Here is a 20,753-nt window from a genome sequence, read left to right as displayed (position 1 = left end):
AAGAAAACCCATCAGTGAAATGAGTCACTCGATAAACATGTCCTGGTTTTCCCAAAAGAAAGACTGTGGCTCGATCAGTATGAAATTTGGGAAACATGGAGGATAGTGTCTTTCCTACTATATAACTAAGTGTTTTTGCTTTGGTGTGATATTAATAACATCAAATAAGGAAGCTGTCATATAAAGCATGCATTGATTGGCCAGTAACGTCAAAGAAAAAACCCCATCATGTCAATAATACATGCCAAGGATGACCCGTTTCCAAGGAGCCTCCGTCTTCTCTCTTTCATCGCGATGTGGGATTACAGTAAAGCTCTTGCTCAGCGAAGGTGGAGCAGAGAGGACTGTAAGCACCATATGGTCCAAGAATCTTGCTGCAGATCTGCTGTGTGTGTGCTCGAAGCATCCCGACGGAGGCGGCTACACATGGCAGGACATGAACTTTAATCCCACCGTGACTCCTAAAGTGTATCTGAGAGGAGCGCGGCCATCTCTGCGGAGACACTTGAGGTCAACGCAGGCAGAAATTACCCAGAAATTAAGCCTAATCTTATTTACTCCTCCCCTTTCTCCACCTCAACCATTTGTTACTCCACATCCCTGTAGTTATTTATGTGAATCTGCCCCAAAAAACTATGTGCAGCCATATTTACAAGAAAAATTGTGAATAAGTAATATAAATAAATTATAGATCGTTCTTACACCAGTGCCAACAGCCCGTCCTCCCCCCTGTACCTTGTGAAAGCCATTGTTTTGTACCGCTTTTTGAACTGGGTCGTGCTCGGACGGTGCCTGAGCCCCACCATTAAACTGTTCCACAATCTCACTCCACATAAAGAAAGACAAAATGTCACCCGTATCGTTGTCATGTTCATACTCGAAACCTCGCCTCCAGACAAACCCCCATTTCTGTTAAAAAAAAACAAGTTCTGAATATTTGTAGGAAATTGGTTGTTTATTGCTTTATATATCATTTGTGATGTCTGAACTTATACCAGGTCGTTTGAATTTTAGTATTTTTCATTTTAAGAAGAGTGAATTTGAATGATCTCTGGTATATGGTTATGAATAATAAAAAACAGTCTAATACTGTAAATGAGTCAACTTAGATAAACAGCGAAATGGGTTATGGGATGGAAAAAGATAAGGAGTTAACACACTTTTGAACACTTCAATTAAAGAGAATATAAACAAATTAACCTCAAAGATTAATGACATTTTTTGAGGCTCCAGCTCAAGGCTGTTGCAGTTATTGTTGCTTTCCCTCCTGCACTTGGCTTTTAAATCAAAAGCCGTTGGGTTTATTATTTCAAGCTGCGTAGCATTCTGAGATTGTAATCACAGACTCTGCATCGTGTGCTTGTGCATTTCCTTTTTCCATTTAACAGAAACGAGGATCACCATAATAATCATGACCTCCCTCTGAGTCCATTGGCAGCTGCGCGTCTGAATTCAGGGCGTAATTGTTAGAGTGTGCTTAACGATACTTACAGTATGTGTTATTCCAGCGACTGTGTTAATACACAATCTATTTCAGTAGAATAAAATATTAGTTATCATTGAAAAAAATGCATGGTCCTAGAAAATCTTCAGGAATATGAAGGGATGAGCCACTCAAGCATGAATGAGTGACTGAGAGGGAAGAATGTGGTTGTTTTGTGTAATGATAAGATACCATCTTGGATCTGTGACAAGTCTTGAATTGAAAACGTAAATTAGGTCCTTTGATTGACCAAAAGCTGCAGAAAGTCTGAAAGGAAAGCTCTCTTGGCAAGAAAAAGAGGTTTGCGGAGGTGGAGGACATTACTGTGTGCTGAATGCTGAGTCAAATGTGAGCTGCAGAACATCACCCCTGCAAAAAGAGGAAATTAGTTTGGCTGGTTACAGTACAGTATATATATATATATATATATATATATATATATATATATATTTATATATATATATATATATATCGCTAAAATGAACGCACTACATACAATCAACCTTTTACTGAGCTGAAAGCTCTAACTTAAGCATGGCTGCCTTTACCTGTAGAAATAGCCCATTTGCAAAAAGCAGAACATGTGACATATTCACTCCACATTTTTCCTACTGCGTTGTGGATTTACTGAGAGCAACATTTTAATATCTGTGAAATAAGCTCATCAGCTTCATTGATAGTTATGGCGTGAAACAGTTCAGCCCATTTACACATCCGCACGAATTACCAACGGGAGAAGTACAACCGAGCATCACGCCAGAAAAGAAATCCTGTTCCAGACATTCTGTGGTCCTTTTCTCCATTTTTGGGTTCGTGTCACGTTAGCGTTAGTTGGAAATGGCCTGAGGGTGGAAATGGATCGGAGGGACCTTTAGCTGCGAGGAAGCTTGAGATGAGACTTAGTGGTGAGCTGCTCTGGCAGAGTGGAGCAGGCAGGCAGGTGGCGGAAGCAGCTGTGCAGATCAAAGTTGCAACAGCCTGAGGGCCAGGCAGGCCGATAAGTCCTGGTTATAAGACAAGCTGTAGTTAGAAAGGTTTATAAGCATCAAGAGGCAACGCTTTTAGACTGTCATTAGCACGTGTGACACGATACAGTATATCAACGGTTGCTGTGCAAAGCTCAGAGCACAAGAAAGACGTCTTGCGTCAGCTTTGTCGTTTGATACATTTACAACAACAACAACAACAACAACAACAACAACAAATGTTCTGTTATTTTTGGCCAAATGTTCTGAAAAAATCAAATACCAAACAGCGGAAAAAACATTTATGATACAGACGTTCACTGTTCCAATGGGGCTCTGAAAACTTGTCGTACTCAAAGCCAGCGCACAAGAACATCTGCAAAAAGATTTCAGAGTTTTAATGGAGGGATAAGAAGGCTTGTATTTATTTATTCCTCCAATGTATTATTCCATTAATGATAATTACCGTGCAATGTTATTGCTGCTTTGGGCCAAAAAAATTCATGCGCTGTAAATAATAGATTTGTTTTTCTTACCATGGCAGGAGCACTTCCAATCACTCGAAGAGCAAAAAACAAAAAACAAACACACACATACAAAAAAGCGTGAATTATCCAAATCAATACATACATGAACAAACAGGATAATATGTGGAAGCCAACAAGATTACGAACATGTTTCACTTTATTTCTTAACTAGTCTGAAGAAAACTAGAGAGAGCAAAGGGGAAGCATTGTGATTACAGGTTTGTAATACTGTAAAAGTGTCAGTATGACCAATTTGATTTCGTCAAGCTTCAATTATAGAGCAAATAATGACATTTTCTTTTTCAAAAAAGAAGGTTTCCAAATGTGTTATTTTCAATATAGATGTTTTTTTCCATCCCGCATATTCAAAGAGAATAGCATGAAAGTGCTCATGCCGTATCATTTTAAAGCACATTTAAAGCCAGTTGTGTTGTGTTTTCATTGATTTGCTGAAAGATAACGCTGTTTGTGGTTTTGTGAAGTTACTTTTATAGTTACCGATACCTTCTACTCACTTACGTTGTGTGTTACCTTTTGATTGATTTGGTTAATGAAGTGCCCACCCAATCGTGACAGCAAAGTGACATTGTTGCTCACTTTTTTACTGACGGATTGAACGTTTCTTAAGACCTAATGAGCCTGGTGTGGTCAATAGAAAGAAGAAATAAGAGACTATAGAGATTTGTTAACACAAACCATTCATCCATTAGTTTTTTTACACATCCTCAGTCACTCCTACTGAATAACATGTAAACTCAACATGAAATGTGATGATGCGAGGGCGCCAACCACCACATCACCATTCAATAGTTTTTAAGAAAGTCAGAGCTCCGTTTGCGACCTGTGCCTGTTGCATTCAATGGATCCTCATAGAGTGGCGTTAATGCTAATGCTACTCGACTGGCTATGTAGTCGCCACTTCATCAATGATCTCTTGATCCAGGTCTCAGTGGTTTGCGATGCCCCCTAATCTCTCCGAGGAAGAAATTACAAACTGGCAGGCTGGCCCCCTGGCTCATCGCAAAATGGAATAAGTCTACCTTTTGCCGCATTGATTTTTGACAATCGTAACAAATGAAAGTCTACACACACACTCACACACACACACATGACGTAACTATTCTATGAGTCACCGTTTTGCAGCCTTGGGGGAAAAATAAAGTGTGCAAGCAGACGGCAACTGCTGGCAGGCTTAGAAAGTGCATCACATACATTTAGAAGACGTGACCGCTGAGAGCAGTAATCTGCAAGAAATCACAGGAGACGGAGGCTTGGCGGTGACGGAACAGAAAGACGCGTCACATCCATCCCAACACTTCTCGCCAAGTCAATTCAAACCGGATTAGACTGACAAAATCTTGTCACTCCTGCTCAGAAGACAGAGAGAAGCTCTTTTCATCCCGCTCTTCCCTTATGCTTCCACCTGCTCCGCACGATAATCTCCTCACACTTCAAATGAAATGTGCTGGCTTCTTTTCTTTATTTATTTTTTTATTTTTTTCAAAGCCTGCTGGCAACCACATACAATTGAGACATCATATGTTCTGTATTTCCTAAAAATGTCGAAAGAGGCGCCATTGGAAGCAGCGCATTTAAATGCTAATGGATTTTTTTCCTCAATTTGATCTGAGAACGACGTGCAAAATGGGCAACGACACACGAGGGGTGTTAGGTGATAGGACAGACTGAGAGAATCCTTTTCTCCACATAAAAGTCATTTTCTCAGCGTCACAAACAGCCTGCAGAGGTAGTGTCGCACACGGCGGGCTCTTCCACTTTAAAGCTGGCTTGTTGAGATTGATCAAAAATGATTCTGAAGTGATATGATTAAACATTCAGTTGAAGCTTTGATGATACACTTGCTGGAACATGCACGAGGTTTTCTGGATGAATACTGCCAGTTTCATAGTTGTTGTTGCATATTAAATATCAATGGCTTGTTTTTCTTCTGGTGCACCTTTGACTAAGAGGCAACGTGACATATTTTCTCTTGATGAAATCCCAACAAAACTGCAATCGGTGCAACTCGGCCCTGAAGTAGTTTCCTTTTAATGCATTTCAATACACCGTAGGAGCTTGGCAAGCAATCCACTCTGACACACAATGAAACCATCTCTTAGGCAACCCTCTTCAACCTTTTCTAACTATGTCTTCTATTTTCTGTCCCCGTCTTTGTTGGTTCCCACACACTCTGTACTTTTTCCAGTTTGATGTCTGGTCTTGCTGCTCTGGACGCAAAGTGCTCCAGCCGCCTGGGCATCATGACCATCTCCTACTACCTCTGGACCACCTTTGTTGCGGTGGTCGTGGGCATCGTCATGGTGTACATCATCCACCCGGGGGGAGCGGCTCAGAAAGAAGACTCAGAAGAGAGCAAAAAGCCGATGACCAGCTCTGCCGACGCTCTCCTGGACCTCATTCGGTAAGAGACGCCCGTGTTTGTCGTGCTACAGCTTATAGTTTGTAGAGTTGATGGAGTCATATAGAAGGTGATAGATGGTTCAAATGAGAAGTGCATGAGTATTACCACGGCAATGACTCGTCACACAAATGCATCCATGCTCCCTCAGTTCATATTTGTTTTACTTTATGTGTCTAATTTGAGATACTGACTCCATGTAGCATGTAGCATGTTGATATATTCATTATGTGTGTGGGATGGATGCTGCATGAACCTTAAAAGGGCTGATGCTCAGAAACTGAGCAGCATGGATGTATTGCTTTCGTGCAGTAAATTTACAATACAGTAAATGTTTTCTCTGCATTGCTGTTGGAGATTTTAATCTTGTTTGCGTTGGACTAAAACAAAAGCGACACCGTGTTAGATGGCCGTCGCCCCCAAGAGTGGCTGCAGGATAAGTTTAAGAGGATTTCATAACCTCTAATAAACTAGAAGGACGTTCATGCAGCTCGTGATAGTTGAACTTTTTTATCTTGTAATCAGAAACTTATAACCAACATTTAAAAACATTTTTATTACAGTCAAGTCCACAAGGATATACATTTTTATAAGACAAACATTGCAGACGCTTGCTTTTTGTTCTGTGGGATTGCAAAAAGAAGTTAAAGATGTAGTAGATTTGCTCTGCGTGCAGATGAATACTGCAGCAGGCTGGAAGCCAGAGGTCAGAGTGTAAAGCCTGGTGCCTTATGTGCCAGTGGGTAATTGTGCTAATCGAATTAGTGTGGCTGAAGGATGCCGCTGTTGTGTTAGAGGTAAACCAGGGTCAAGCCTGCAGTGAGGAGCAGGCCGGGGAGTCAAGTTAGTTGGTCACTGGACTGAAGTCAACAGAGCTGCTGAGCTTTGAACTCCACTGATGCAAGATGTCCTTTAGAGAGCTGTTCAGTCCTAAATAATACACGCTAACATTGAAAAGTCTGTGTGTGTGTGTGTGGGGGGGAGGCTTCATTAAAAACATATGTCAACATTAGGCATTTTTTCCTCTTAGTTGGTCATTTGTGTGAAGAAATTGAATATAATGTAAGTTGGACTTTGAGAACCAAATGAAATTTGACAATGTGACGTTTTGTGTGTGTGTGTGTGTGTGTGTGTGTGTGTGTGTGTGTGTGTGTGTGTGTGTGTGTGTGTGTGTGTGTGTGTGTGTGTGTGTGTGTGTGTGTGTGTGTGTGTGTGTGTGTGTGGTAGAGCACAGCTGTGCTTTGGAATTATCTCGCAAAGCTTCTTTACAGCCTTCATCTATCATGCAGGCATACTATATCGGTACACTCACAAACGGGCCCAATTGTCTGCAGACGTGTGTGCGTGCTTGCGTGCGTGCGTGCGTGCGTGCGTGTGGGTGTGTGTGTGCATGGTGTGTGGTGGGAGTAAATGAATGCCTAAGTATGTATAATGAGCATGCCATCATGTATGAATATGTGCTTACTGGGATGTATTGGGAGCCCTGAGGTCAGGATGATTCATTAGCCCTCTTTGCTCATTCTTAGACACAGGACAGGCTGCTGAATGGCTAAGTGGTCACATTCCCTTCAGCAAACCCAGTCACACTCTTAGTGTGCCATATGTTTTCAATAACTCTCTGTTTAATGCACAGGCTGTAAAATACAATATGTCTTTTAATCTCTCTACATATGGAACGTGCTGTTTGATTTCTCATTGTGATTTGAGCTCTGGGTCCATGAAGGATTTATAGACTGAGCTAATGCAATGCTGACCTTGTTGATTGACAGACACTGTTCTAGGAATGTTAAAGAGTCATGGTATCGTGGAAAAAGTTTTAAAAAAATGCTTCAAAAACACATGGATTATTGGAATTATAACATTTATTTTATTTATTTAAGGTATATCAGTCAAACTTTCTTTTCAAACTCGTAAACTTTCAATCCAATCTGCAAGAAGTTTCTATTACATTCTTTTCACTGTCATTAAATTTACAGGAAATGGATTTTTGCCTACATTTTCACATAGATCAGAAAATGTTGTATAGTAGTGTTTGTCTAGTAATGAGTGACTGGCTGTCAGGCTTCTGCAAACCTTGATGAGGCATTTAATTAGCTTGTTAGAGCATGGAGACAAAATGTCAGATAAATGCCTAGAGAATCAATGGGGACCATGGTTACTCAGCTTATTTATAATAAGACTTGAATTTGTACAGATACATTGTATTTAATCACAGTGGCAAGAAGGACTAGGCATGTTTAAACATGATTCTAACAGTTTGGGTTATATACAAGCATTATTGTGTCCGTGTTGCAGTGGTTTGTTGTTTTTCTGTGGTTTATAATAAGACTAATGAGCGACACTGTGCACATGATCTGTGAATTTCTCTGTTGATGTCACGACTAGATTAGGCATTGCTTGAAACTGATGTGGGTCTGAGAAAGTATTGACAATTTCCTTTCTTTATCTCATGCTTCGTGCCCTCAGTTCAGAAAGCAGTGGTTCCGTTTAATTTGAACAAAAGCAATAAAAGCAAGCCAAAGTGTGCATGTGTACCAACAAATGGCATAAAAGAATTGTGCTTTTATGTGATTAGATGAGACATGTTGCCACACCTTTTCACCCTGTCAGCCAATTTCAAAATCTTAATAAAACATTGGTTTCACATGTAATTGTAGGACGATGATCATTGTAAGCAGTTATAAGCTGAAATTCTCCATATCACTGTATTACTTGTTTCCTTCAAGATAAAAAAAAATGTTTCAAAACCAAGTGATTATGTTATTGTAACACATGAACATCCATTTATCAAACCAAATATAAGTTTCCCTCTTTTATCTGTTAACTTCCCTTTTCCCCTTCATCATCTCTCTTTCGGTGAACATGTGAGTTCTCTCTGCCGCCCTCTTTAAACAGAGCGCTCGCCACATTTCAGCTCGGACAGGATATGAGTGGTGCTTATTAAGTTATTAACGTGTATAATTCTCTTAGTGAAGGCTTCGTGGTGAATACATAATTTCCTTGTGCCAAACCATGTCATTATCGGAAGACTGTTTTTTTAGCCGTTGTCCCTCATCAAAATTCACAGACCGTATCTCCACCAATTGCAGTAGGACACAATATACGTAGAAAGCACTAAATCATTTGCTCTTTGCAACTGTGTATTGCAACTGAGTGGGCATGCTTGCAAGTGCGTGTTTAAATTACACTGTGTAGCTACACCTATTATTCAATGAAGGACAATTATATTTGTCTCAATTTTCCTTCCCCAGCAACATGTTTCCAGCCAACCTGGTTCAAGCTACTTTCCAACAGGTAAGATTAAAAAAAGAATATTCAACGCAATACAAACCAATAAAATGACACATATCCATACTGAAGACATTTTTTCAAGCAATTACAATCTGAAGCCATTATCATGTATGAAGTGCTGTGACACCTGTGCAGGACTTTATAGCAGGACCAGTGCAGGAAACAAATATAAAAGGGCCTTCTGCATTTATCCACATGTGCCTACAGACGTCAGCACATGATAATCTCCTATTTCGAGCACCTCTATTGTCACCGTTGTGCTGATGTGAGGATATCTGTTCTGTTTTGGTTTCAAGTATCGAACCCAGCGAGTCCCCGAACTTATCCCCAAACCAACGGTAGCCCAGCTCCTGGATGAGACCACCACACGAAGGGTCTACATCTACGGCATACAGGATGACAACGGCACCGACGTCCAGAACTTCTCCCTGGATCTCACACCGCCTCCGGACGTCATCATGAAGACGTCGCCTGGCACCAGTGAAGGCATGAACGTGTTGGGGATAGTTATTTTCTCTGCAACCATGGGTAGGTATTTCTATGTGACCCCTGCACACACGCTTGAATATCTATCGGGATGTAATTGAATTAATTTCTGATTTTATTATCAATAATTTAGATTTTGCATGTATAATAGGTGTATGGTTGATCATTTATTTTGTGCATATTACATAGGTGTTATGTGTTCTGATTTGGTTTCTTTTTTCAATACAGGAATCATGCTGGGAAGAATGGGACCCAACGGAAGCGCCTTGGTCAACTTCTGCCAGAGCTTGAATGAGGCGGTTTTGAAGATTGTTGCCATTGTTATTTGGTGAGCACATTTCTTCAAGAGCAACCTGCAACTAATTGCAAATACAAACACAAGAACAGCATAGCTTGTGCTTCTATTAATGGAAAAAACTTTTTTCAACATTTAAGGACTGCTCTGACATTGTGTAACTCTGAGCATTCCTGATCCCTGCCTTGCTCAGTAACTGTTTTTGTCCATTCAGCTTTTTTTCCCTCCATGACTTACCGGTCCCAGAGCTATAGGCTTGTACGGCACCCTAGAAGGCTCAGCAGGCCAATATTTATGTCATGTATGAATGATAGAGGTTGCCGACAGGAAATCAATAAGACCTTTATTCTCATTATTTTTAGGTTTCAACTTAATCAGGTACACATTTCTATATTACCTCTTCATCACAGCGACAACCATAAAGATGTTGTTGAGATGATCACATCAAATAATTGCTTTACATGTAATTACAGCGAACACTTTCCCCTTCCAAATGCACACATTTAATTACTTGGAAGTGGGATATTTAAATTCTACAGTGTTCTTGAGAATGCTTCAAGACTTTGAGGAATGTTCACAAATACTCAAGTTTGAGAATTCAAACAATTTCTATTTCCACAATTTAAGAAATTAAAAAAAAAAAAAAAGTTGAAAGCTTGCCAAAACTTGAGGAGACATCTTGAAATGCACGTGTGCAACAAAGACACCATGGAAAAGACAAAATGATGCATTGTGCAAAATTCACTGTTTTGGGACTGAGAGTGGAAACTGTCTTGTAGAAAGCCCACGTATGCATGCAAACCCTGAAAGGTACTGCACCTACTTGAACCGCACCACTGTGGGAGCAGTGTGACTGCATAGCTTGTTAAATTTGTACTTGTCAGCATACCCAGGACAAATATTTTCTTTTTCTCCCCCTTTCCATGACTTGCAGGTATTTTCCCTTTGGTATTGTGTTCCTGGTTGCTGGGAAGATCTTAGAAATGGATGACCCATCAGCTATGGGGAAGAAGCTGGGCTTTTATGCCATTACAGTGGTAATGGGCCTGGTGCTACATGGGTTATTCATTCTGCCTGCCATGTACTTCTTCATCACCAAGAAGAGCCCCATAGTTTACATCAGAGGCATTCTTCAGGCCCTGCTCATCTCCTTGGCCACCTCTTCAAGGTAAACCTGGACCATAACCACTTGTAAACACAATATTAAACTTGTATGTAGCTATTCTCATCATTGCATCTATGGGGGAAAAAAAATCATATGAGCCTTAACCCAGCCTATATGTGTGAATTATGAGTCTCATGACCATCTTAAATGCACGTTGAATAAATAATTTACCAGATGCAACACTGATATTTTTAAGTTTGTAAGCATTAGGTAAAACTAAGAAAAGAGGCTATTGTTGTATGTGTGGGGAAAAAAACTGTATTACAAACGTGAGAAATTTAATGTGAAATCTCTTTTACTGTGCATGTACACTAAAAGAGACGGGATGGTATATGACAGGATTTTGTCATATAGCATATAGACATATAGCTGTGTTGTCTCTAAAGACACACTTGTGACCTGTTTTTAATGTACCATTTTGTCGCCAGCTCTGCCACTCTGCCTATCACCTTCAAGTGCCTCCTCGAGAACAACCACATCGACAGACGCATCATCCGCTTCGTACTGCCAGTCGGGGCCACCATCAACATGGACGGCACTGCGCTGTACGAGGCCGTCGCCGCCATCTTCATCGCACAAGTCAATAACTATGAGCTGGACTTTGGACAGATCATCACCATCAGGTAATATTGTTGGAATAATGCATAACTTCAAGTAAATGTCAGCAGGATTTTTGTGGTTCTTCGGTCAGATATAACTCGTAGAGCCGCTATACTGTTCATGATGTGCTTGTAAGACTTGGACACATGCAGTGAAATTAAAAAGATTAAAAACACAACTTAAACACAAGCATTGAGCTGAGTTGAACAACACAGTTTTAAAACTGTCAACATCCAATCAAAAGTGAATATAGTTTCACTGAAAGTCCCATTGCAAGTAATAGTAGGATTTCTTTTGGACAAATGTTTTTATATTAAAGTATTTTATAGGGTTTTCTTACCATTGCAATACAGCAAAATGTGCTCCAACACACCTCCTGTCACAAATGGGTTGTTATTACACCGAAGATATTCATAAGAACACGTTACCTGAATCGGTCGGTTCAAAACTGTGTTTTTGTTAATAATACCTCCACAGATCTGACTTGTGGTTTTCATGGCCTCTCGTTGAACTTTTCAACGTCACTTTGTTTGCTTCTGGTTGTAATATGGTTGACACGCAATCTCTCTTTCATTTCGCTTTCTGATGAACTCTTTGGAGACACACAGAGGTGATGAGTGTTAAGCCACCATGAGACCACCACAGATTAAGTGCTCTTTGAATTAGTATTCCTCTAAAAGACATCATCCTGTTTGATCTTTGATGCTGTACCATGTCCAAAATTGTCTGTATGCCTCTCATGACTGAGTCACAGCATTTTCAATTTCGTCAAACGTCTTGGTGAACCTCCATATCCCATGAACCTGTCCTATCAGGATAAAAATGTTTCATCACAAGATCAAGAGGAATCTTTAGTTTTCATTTGGGACGTTTAAAGGAACCAGTGGAGTACGTCGTGATCAGTAACCCTCCTCAGTTCTCCTCAGTGGCAAGTTCAAATATTCAATCCACATTGGGATTTTTGTGAAAGATGACTCATGTGACTCATGTATAAGATAAGATAAGATATCCCTTTATTTATCTCGCATGTGGAGAAATTTGCAGTGGTACAACAGGATAGTACAGAGAAAGAAGCACACATAGCAGGAACTAAAAAAAGCAGATAAAAACAAATATAATAGAAAAATATGCACACGGTGCACGTATAGTTCAGTGTGTCTCATGCTCTCATAATGCATTCATCTCTGTATGAGTGATTTTTACACTTCACACCTATTACAATACCTCATCCCTTTATCTTCTCTACCGACCTTATCCAGGCTAAAATTGCCCCAAAGGCTTGAAGGGCAGTCTGGTGTGAGGTTAATAAACAGAGACACTCACACAGACACTCTCCTAAACCTATTAACACTACATGTTTCTTTATAAAGATTGTGAGTTGTGGGAGGAAGCCACATTGCCTGAAGAAAACCTACACAGGCAGGAGCAACAGAGCATGCAAATTCAACACAGAGTGACCCTCAACTCAGAATCATGGTTGAGTTTTACTGCACCACTATCTCACCATTCTGCAGCACCCCACTTTTGATTGCCTAAGATGGAGTTGCTTAACTGGTTATCTTTACATATGGAAGTACAGCAGAAGACTGAACATTTGCATTGGAAAGGGAGTAATAGTTAGTACTCTTATCAAAAATACAGAAAAGTGTCTGGGCTTCACTGCCTTTGGTGAAGAGTTAGTGTGTACTTTCTGGGTTTTCTCCCTAAATGCATTTAAAGTTCATTGATGATGAAATTGCTCATAGATGTGATTAATTGCCTGCACTTGGCCTACAACTGAAGTGATATAGAAAACAGATCAATGTGCAGTTGAAGAAAATACTTGAGCAGTATGTGATACTGAAGCCCCCGTCCATCTCACTTCTTCAAAGTCTATTTTCTCCTGATCAAAGATCTCAATCAGATTGGGCCCACTCAACACTTGTCTCTCTGACACAGAGCCTGAGAGAGTGTCATACATCTAATTCAAGTCATTTAGATGTATTGTACCCTCGGTTTTTTTATTGTCGCTTTACTGTATTTCGCCTGACTAGTGAAGAAAAAACACTTCAAAATGAAACCAAAGCACCAAAATCCATCTGGGTCGAAGTGCAGGGGCATACTTGTGCTATTTTAAGAGCAACATGGGAATTAATTTAACGTCACACATAGAGTGTAATTCTGAATTAATGAAAATATTATGGGATTTACTAGATACACATATATGTAAATGTCACACAGATTACGCCTCATATGAGCTTCTTAGTCTGATCTGATTTCTGCTAAATCAGTCTGGAAGCTCCGGAGGGGAAGACAGACAGACAGACAGAAAGGCAGCCCGAAAACATCAACAGCCAAACATCCTCAGCAACTCCACAAGTTTATAGGGTTTGAACTAAGGTAGACAAGCCCCTCATCCCAGGATGAGGAAAAAAAGTCCCATCCCTCCTCTGATTGGATGACGTGTCCAAATGTAATAACATTAAGAATGGACCTCTCCTCATGGCCACAGACTGTGCACCATCCCTCATAATCCCTTGGCGGTAAAACCCATATGACCTGTATTACTCATCTCCCTTGTCACGCCAGAATTATAATAATTTTCCCCTCTCTGCTCCCTGTTCCCGTGCCGTTTGGCTGCTGACCACCAAGCTGCTCCATCTGCATGATAACCCAACTTCACCCCCCTGCCGCTGCAGGCCCATCCAGCCGAAAAAACATCAGCTCGGTTTTTCTATGTTTGCTTCAAATGTGTCCCAGGAACCATTCTGGTGGGGGGTTTTTTTCTCGGAAGGCATAATACTGAGATACTGGAAAACTGACCCTGGTGGAGGTGGATAACTGTGGTGGATGGGTGGTGGGGGGTGGTGGGGGGGTGTGGACTATAGAAAGGATTATGAATCAATACATTCTCCACTTTGACGCAAGTGTCAATCCACAAACCTCTTAATGTCAACACCAAGAGGCAGACAAAGATTCGCACAAAAGCAATGCCTATCACTGATGGTAGGAGGCGATGGGGAAAACCCACACATGCACAGAGAGAAAGAGAAAACTCTTTAGAGAGAAGCTTCATCCTGAAATTGAACCCTAATCCAAAGGCTTTGAAAGGACTGTACGACCTTCTGGTCGAAGGTCATGAGCAGACTCCCCGTCATGCCATACTTCGACATTACCTCTGTCTCATCATTTAGATTTTAGAGCCTTTTATTGGAGCATTGACCGTCACCAAAAATCCTATGTTGAATGTTGAATAGGAGAGATGAGAGAGCTCAACTAAATAGTTCAACCGACATACCAATCACTCAAACAGCATTCTCAAACGACAACTCTGATTCCCATGACTCATGCTCATTTATATAATACCTACAACGCTGAACGCTCTTGACATCCACATAACTCCAGCAAATCACTAAACCATACCGTTTACCTCACACTATTGTAATCTCTAACATATCCCACCTCACAGCGTCTAGTTTTTGGTTCCTTTGTGTGACTATTGTCAAAACAAAAACACTGGGATCTTGACAAGATGGAAATGTGACACTGAAGTGTCTGGAGGAAGAAAAAAAAAACATATATATATATATATATATTAAAATGTAAAAGGAAAAGGACAGAACAAACCACTGGATCAGCTGATAACTGACCCATTATCACTGTTTGTATCATTTCTGTTGCCGCTTGAGTTTTATTTACTGATGAGTGGTGTCTGAGGGTTTCCCTCTGAATAAATAAAGGTTAAAAACTAAACATCCCTGGATAAGAATTTAATCTATTTACAAATAAATAATGATGATAATCATACAAATGAAATGAAAAAATGTTAAATGACAAATATCTTAACATGTACAAAGTTTTTGAATCTCACAAGGACAGTACCACATCGCTCTGAGAAATGCTGTGGAAGGGCAGAAAAAATGTATATATGAGTTTTTGAAAGCCATATTTAATCATAGATCCACTTATTCCTCCACCTCCTCTGGGCCTCGATATTCGTCCTGAGGACGTCTTCCTGTATGTCCTGTAATGACGAATGTACCCTGCTCCTTTCCTTACAGCATCACCGCCACGGCCGCCAGCATCGGTGCAGCCGGGATCCCGCAGGCCGGACTAGTTACCATGGTGATCGTGTTGACCTCCGTGGGCCTGCCCACTGATGACATCACGCTAATCATCGCCGTCGACTGGGCTCTGTAAGTAAAAGTTCTTCTTTCTTTTCTTTTTTTTTTTCCAATTCTGACATGCTGCAAGCAACTGACATTTAAGGAAATTATTTTTGACATTTAGCAAACTTCTTCTATCGTTGATTAACATTATGTACTCCACTTCATGCATTGTTGGTGTGCACTAAATTTATCCCAGTGAGTCAGCCTCTCTTCCCCTTGTGCCTTCACAATGTGCATGACTTTTAACTCTGCTCCCAAGGGATCGATTCCGGACCATGGTCAATGTGATGGGCGATGCTTTGGCCACGGGGATCATGGCTCATATCTGCAGAAAAGATTTTGTCAAAGAAGGAGAACAGGTGAGCGAATTCAAGGCTCCATCAATAAATCACAACCCATCCTTTCCCTGCCTCTGTAAACTTTTCTTGACCTGAGTATTTGGCTCCATTGGAAGAACTTTGAGAAAGTGATGTGCTGCGTGCAAAAAAGTGCCTTTACACGTAAGAAGTTCAGATCAAAAGGCCGACATCTCTCAATTCAAGTCCTCGAGTTTTGTGCGCTCTGTATGTTTTACATATCTCAGTGCTCCAAAAGCATCAGATTCGAATAAATGAATCATCTTTTCTGCTAAAGATCAGAAAACGTCCTACACATTTGTATTAGTATGTTTACGTCTTTGATGTGGCTGCATGGGGTTTAGAGTCGCCAGCGGCAGAAGAAAGACTAAATGGGCAGTACATGACAATCTTCAGATGGAGATATCAAACAAATGCTGTGTAACGAGCGGAGTCCAATGTTTTGCTTCCTAATTGCTTAATGAGCTAAAGAGGGCGAGTTCATACGAGGGAGCATGGGGGTTCAGGCCGGAAGAGGAAAACAATAGGCCTGATTTACTTAGGTCTCGCATGAATCACGCTAATTGCAGGCTTCCCCAGAATCAGCGCACATCGCGTTTACTGAGCCGCCTCGCCCTGCACATCTGTTTCAAACGTGAAAGAAGTCGTGCAATCATAAACAAACGTTTTCACACGCTGTACATCACATCGCAGAAACTCCCAGTGTTCAATATATTTCGTGTTAATGAAGGCAAACTGGGTGGTTTCTCAGACACAATCCTGAGTGGGTGTGCGCAATAATAAGTTTGTGCCCGTTTTTATTTTTGCAAAACTGTAATACTTGACACACAGAGGCAAAGGACGTTGGCGGGTGATAGTTTCATGTCTAAATCCTTTCAACTTTCTGCTAATTATATTTTCAGAAAAGCTAAAACACGAATCTTTCTGTCTTCCGTGACACTTTCAATGTAAACCAAGCCTTGTAATGTCTGATATCTTGTATTCAGCCACCCATAAACCTGCTAGGTTAAAACAATCAGTTGTGTGGTATGGAAGGGTAATCACAGCAGTGCCGTAATTAAAGTCAAATTCTTGTGCAAACTACCCGAGTATTTGATTCTGAGACACTCTTCTCCATTCCCGTTTCTTAGGTGCCTCTGATATGTGAAACTAAACCCATGATAAGCATCCAGCAGATGATGACCTATCAGAACCAGAAAAATGGCTGCTACCAGGCTCCTCCACCGGGCAGCAAGCAGGACCACCTGGCCCCGGATGTGGCTCGTCTCATCCAGCTGGAGGAGGGGATTCGGCCAATCGAGAAAAAGAAGCAAGGTCACTCCTCTCATCACAAGAGAGACCACAGAGACAAAGACCACTGCTCTATTGACATGAACGGGCTTGAGACTAACGTATAATAACGAAGACTTTGCCCAAACATTGACTGGCACATTCCCAGCTGAAGAAACAGCCAAGGTGACTAAGCTCACAAAATGTTCTCCTTGGAGGAAAAGAGCCGTCCAGGAACGCATGAAGAAAAGATAAAAAAGGACTATTCTTTTTTTCTACATGACATAAATGATGACCCACATTTTGATTGTGTGTGTTTGTGTCTGTACATATTTATCAGAGATGTATTATTTGGTACCAACACGGACAGTCTGCTGCTCTGAGTGACATTAAAGTTATATCTACTTTTATTCATAATAATCTGGTTGGTTTTCAGCATATTGGGCTGATTATTATTTTTTTGTATAATTATTTTTCATTGTTTCGTCATGGTAAACTTGAGAAAAAAAACGTTAACTGTACGAAACGTTTTTCTAATAGCTTCATTGATTCATTTACAAAAACAAAGAAAGAAGCCACAACAGTTTAGTTAACGTTTAAGAAATTCAATATTCTGAAATACTGGGATTGCAAGACAATTCCGCAAAGTTCCTCGGAAGCACCTTTCCTACACGTGTCTACTCTGCCTTGTTGTCCTGAGCCTGAGTGGGTCCTCTGCCTCATGTCCGCAGCACTGAAGGACTAAGACTAAATGATTATGGAGATCTCAATGAAGACAAGTGTTTGCCCTCGTGTTGAAGTCATGTCGAGTTGTCAATGCACCCCACTGTATTCCCTCTTTGCCTTAAACAACCAAAGGAGAAGCATTTGGGAGCAGCGCATTCCTCTCACTTGAGCTCAAGCAACACAAGTCAACGATCACAGATCGCACTCTGAACTCTGTCTATATATGTGATATATGCTGTACATGTATGTATTTCAAATGTTCCCAAAAAAAAAAAAAAAAGTAGATTTCATTTATCATATCAGTATGTTTCAAGAGCTGCCATTATGTACATGTTTAAAGAAAGATTTCACCGTAGTCCAAAATCTATTATATGAAAATGTAACAACTCTGTAAAATGAAAAAAAAAGAAATGGAAAATATATCAAAATATAGAAATACAATATTGTTTGGGTTATTTGTTAGTAGTCTTGTGATGGGATCTGAACTACAGAATTTCTATATGTATGGAGTCATTGCTAAGCACCTCAGTTCACCTTTATGACTGAGATATTGTGGATAAAGGTTGGCGATTACTAACAATATACACATTGAGACATCATCACTATCCATTCATTCAGTGTGAAGGGTTCAATGAACTTAAAAATTAAATGAAATGAACAATTAACTGCAAATTCAATAAAAGTAAGAATCGCCTCTATGTTGGAGGTTTGCACTGCGTGAGTAAGACGTAACACTGCAACGAAACTGGAGCTGATGAAGTAAGTAAAGGTTTTCTATGTACTTGTAGGAAAGCAGCATGAGCTGTTCTCCCTACATTTGTTTAACCATATTGTGAGACTTTGTGAAAACGCTGAGGTTCTGCAGAGTGTCGGTGCCATGACAAGCAACAGGTCCTCGCCAACTTTACCCTGAAGAGAAACACCGTGGCCAAAATGATTTCAGACTTTTCAGCAGATTCACCAGAGCACATCATTTGGTTTTAATTTTGGATGCAAAAAGATTAAAGAGAAAACACAAGGTGCAAATAGAGGATGTGTTTTAGGGGATTTCATTGTGTTTTGAGTCAGGCTTTACAAATTAAAGGGGGGGGGGGTGTAATATTGAAAAAACACTTGTTTAACTTGTTTCAATTTGAAGATTATTCAAATATACAGTATGTTTTCACACTCTTCTTGCAGCAAAGGGGAATTTCTGGAGTTGTTATTGTGTATGGGTTGATAGATTATAGTTTCACTGGTGGCCCCTGAAATAAGCTCAGTTTGACGTACTAAACTGAGTGAAACAGAACCCAGGGGAGACTGGACAAGCCACCACTTATTCCTAATATGAAGTCAGCCGATCAACTCTTTTACATTATATATCATAACCTTACTTTTGGTTTTGTACAAGAGTCGAACACTGGTCTCAGCTTTCTTCCTATTGCATATTGTCATTACGTCCATCATGCTTCCTGTTATAACTAACAATAAACATGAATCCTACGTTCTGTCTCTGGTAGGTACGAGTCAGGTCTGTTGACTGTTAGGACCTGATAACACTGGCCACCGCAAATATTACTGCAATAAATATTTAAGATTTTTGTACCTCAAGGATGAAAAAGAAAGTCATAGTTGTTTTTTTTTTTATCTCTCATCTCAAACACAGAAGCAAAAAGAGGACTGCTTACTGAACATGTCACACTTCAGATAAATACCTGTCAACCTAGTTCGCTGCATGTACATCCCTGATAAAAGAAATGTTCTAGGATCAATTAAAAAACAAAAACAAAAGACATTTCAACCATCCGTCTAAAGGTTTTAATAACAAAAGAATCATCTGTCAAGCGTCCATGTAATTGTTGTTTCTACAAACGATTTTATTCACCAGTCATTGTTTCTGCACATACGTTGCAGCTCTGCATCCACACTGTACATGTGGAATTGAATAACTCACCTGGGCAAAATCCTTTCATCAACAGTGTTTTCTTTTGTTTGTTTTTAACATTTTTGCAATTCATTTTAAAAATCATTTACCCGAAATGGAGTTGGCGTGTTTGTTTGCATACAGGATAGAGAGTGATGTGTTTCCTTCACAAACATAGCGACGACACGTTGCATCGGCTACAAAACAATGACATCATCCAACGAGCGCTCAAGCCATATCAGCTTTCAAAGAGGAGTGCGACAACAACACCGCTGTGGTGCTGAATGGGTTAAATCCCTGGGCATCAACAACCTTTATTCTGAAAGCATAGAGAGCTCCTCAGATCTCAACGCGACTCCACACGCTTCCCTGGCAAAGAGAACAGCAGAGAAGAAGAAGTTTGAATAAGAAATCTGAACCCTTTCAAATTAAAATTTTCCATGCGCCTTTTTATTTACATTTAACCATGAAAACATCTCTGAGCCCGTCCCGTTCAGTTACTGACTGTACTTTAAAAGGATGTGGCTATCTGTCGTGTGGAGCTGGAAGATGCGGCTGATGACGACATCCTTGCATTTCGTCTGAAATGGTCTTTCAAATCCAGCAAGTGCGCTCCTATGTTAATGTTGCAGAAATCACATTGAACTTTGCTGTGACCTGCTTCGTAGCGCGACGTCCATTACGACAAGTCTCTACATTTTCCACACTTTTGACATCTTCGTATGGCTGCGACCTGCTAGTGCTTCTTAATCTACTTCGTCACTTTGTCTTGATGACCCGCTGGATGGAGATCGTGGCCTTTTGGGCTCGAAGCCAGCTCAAATTGTCTGCATTTATGTTGGATTTGTGAAAAGATTTCGCTTTTGTTATCGACTGCAAGTTTTGTTTTTGGTTTTTTTGTGAGCAGCTTGAAACCAGCAGCATTCAGAGCATTGACAATGGTGTGCACGCACACACACACACCCACACCCACACGTTGAAGCTTATAAAAAGTAGACTGCACACAGTGAGTCCCACTAACCTAAAAAAAAAAAAAAAAAAAACGATGCAATTTCACTTCTTGCTCAGCTAGAGCAAAACGTTCCACCTTGAAGCCACAATGGGAGATACAGTAAACCTC

General features: G+C 40.4%; 1 protein-coding gene across 1 annotated transcript in view; it reads left to right on the top strand.

Annotated features, from left to right (window-relative positions):
- The window catches only part of slc1a7a (solute carrier family 1 member 7a), a 30,403-nt gene extending 12,098 nt beyond the window's left edge, over positions 1-18,305 (top strand). Inside the window, exons 3-11 of the mRNA XM_080484273.1 lie at positions 5,182-5,397; positions 8,646-8,688; positions 8,982-9,213; positions 9,400-9,499; positions 10,401-10,634; positions 11,060-11,254; positions 15,272-15,406; positions 15,639-15,738; positions 16,866-18,305. Coding sequence (XP_080340399.1) covers positions 5,182-5,397; positions 8,646-8,688; positions 8,982-9,213; positions 9,400-9,499; positions 10,401-10,634; positions 11,060-11,254; positions 15,272-15,406; positions 15,639-15,738; positions 16,866-17,132 — 1,522 coding nt within the window. The 3' untranslated portion in view covers positions 17,133-18,305. The remainder of the gene's footprint in view (positions 1-5,181; positions 5,398-8,645; positions 8,689-8,981; positions 9,214-9,399; positions 9,500-10,400; positions 10,635-11,059; positions 11,255-15,271; positions 15,407-15,638; positions 15,739-16,865) is intronic.
- The last annotated feature ends 2,448 nt before the right edge of the window (positions 18,306-20,753 follow it).

This window comes from Lipophrys pholis, assembly GCF_963383615.2.
Source record: "Lipophrys pholis genome assembly, chromosome: 1".
In the NCBI taxonomy this organism is placed as follows: domain Eukaryota; kingdom Metazoa; phylum Chordata; class Actinopteri; order Blenniiformes; family Blenniidae; genus Lipophrys; species Lipophrys pholis.
The sequence above is the reverse complement of the archived record's forward strand: the minus strand, read 5'-3'. Positions and strand labels throughout refer to the sequence as shown.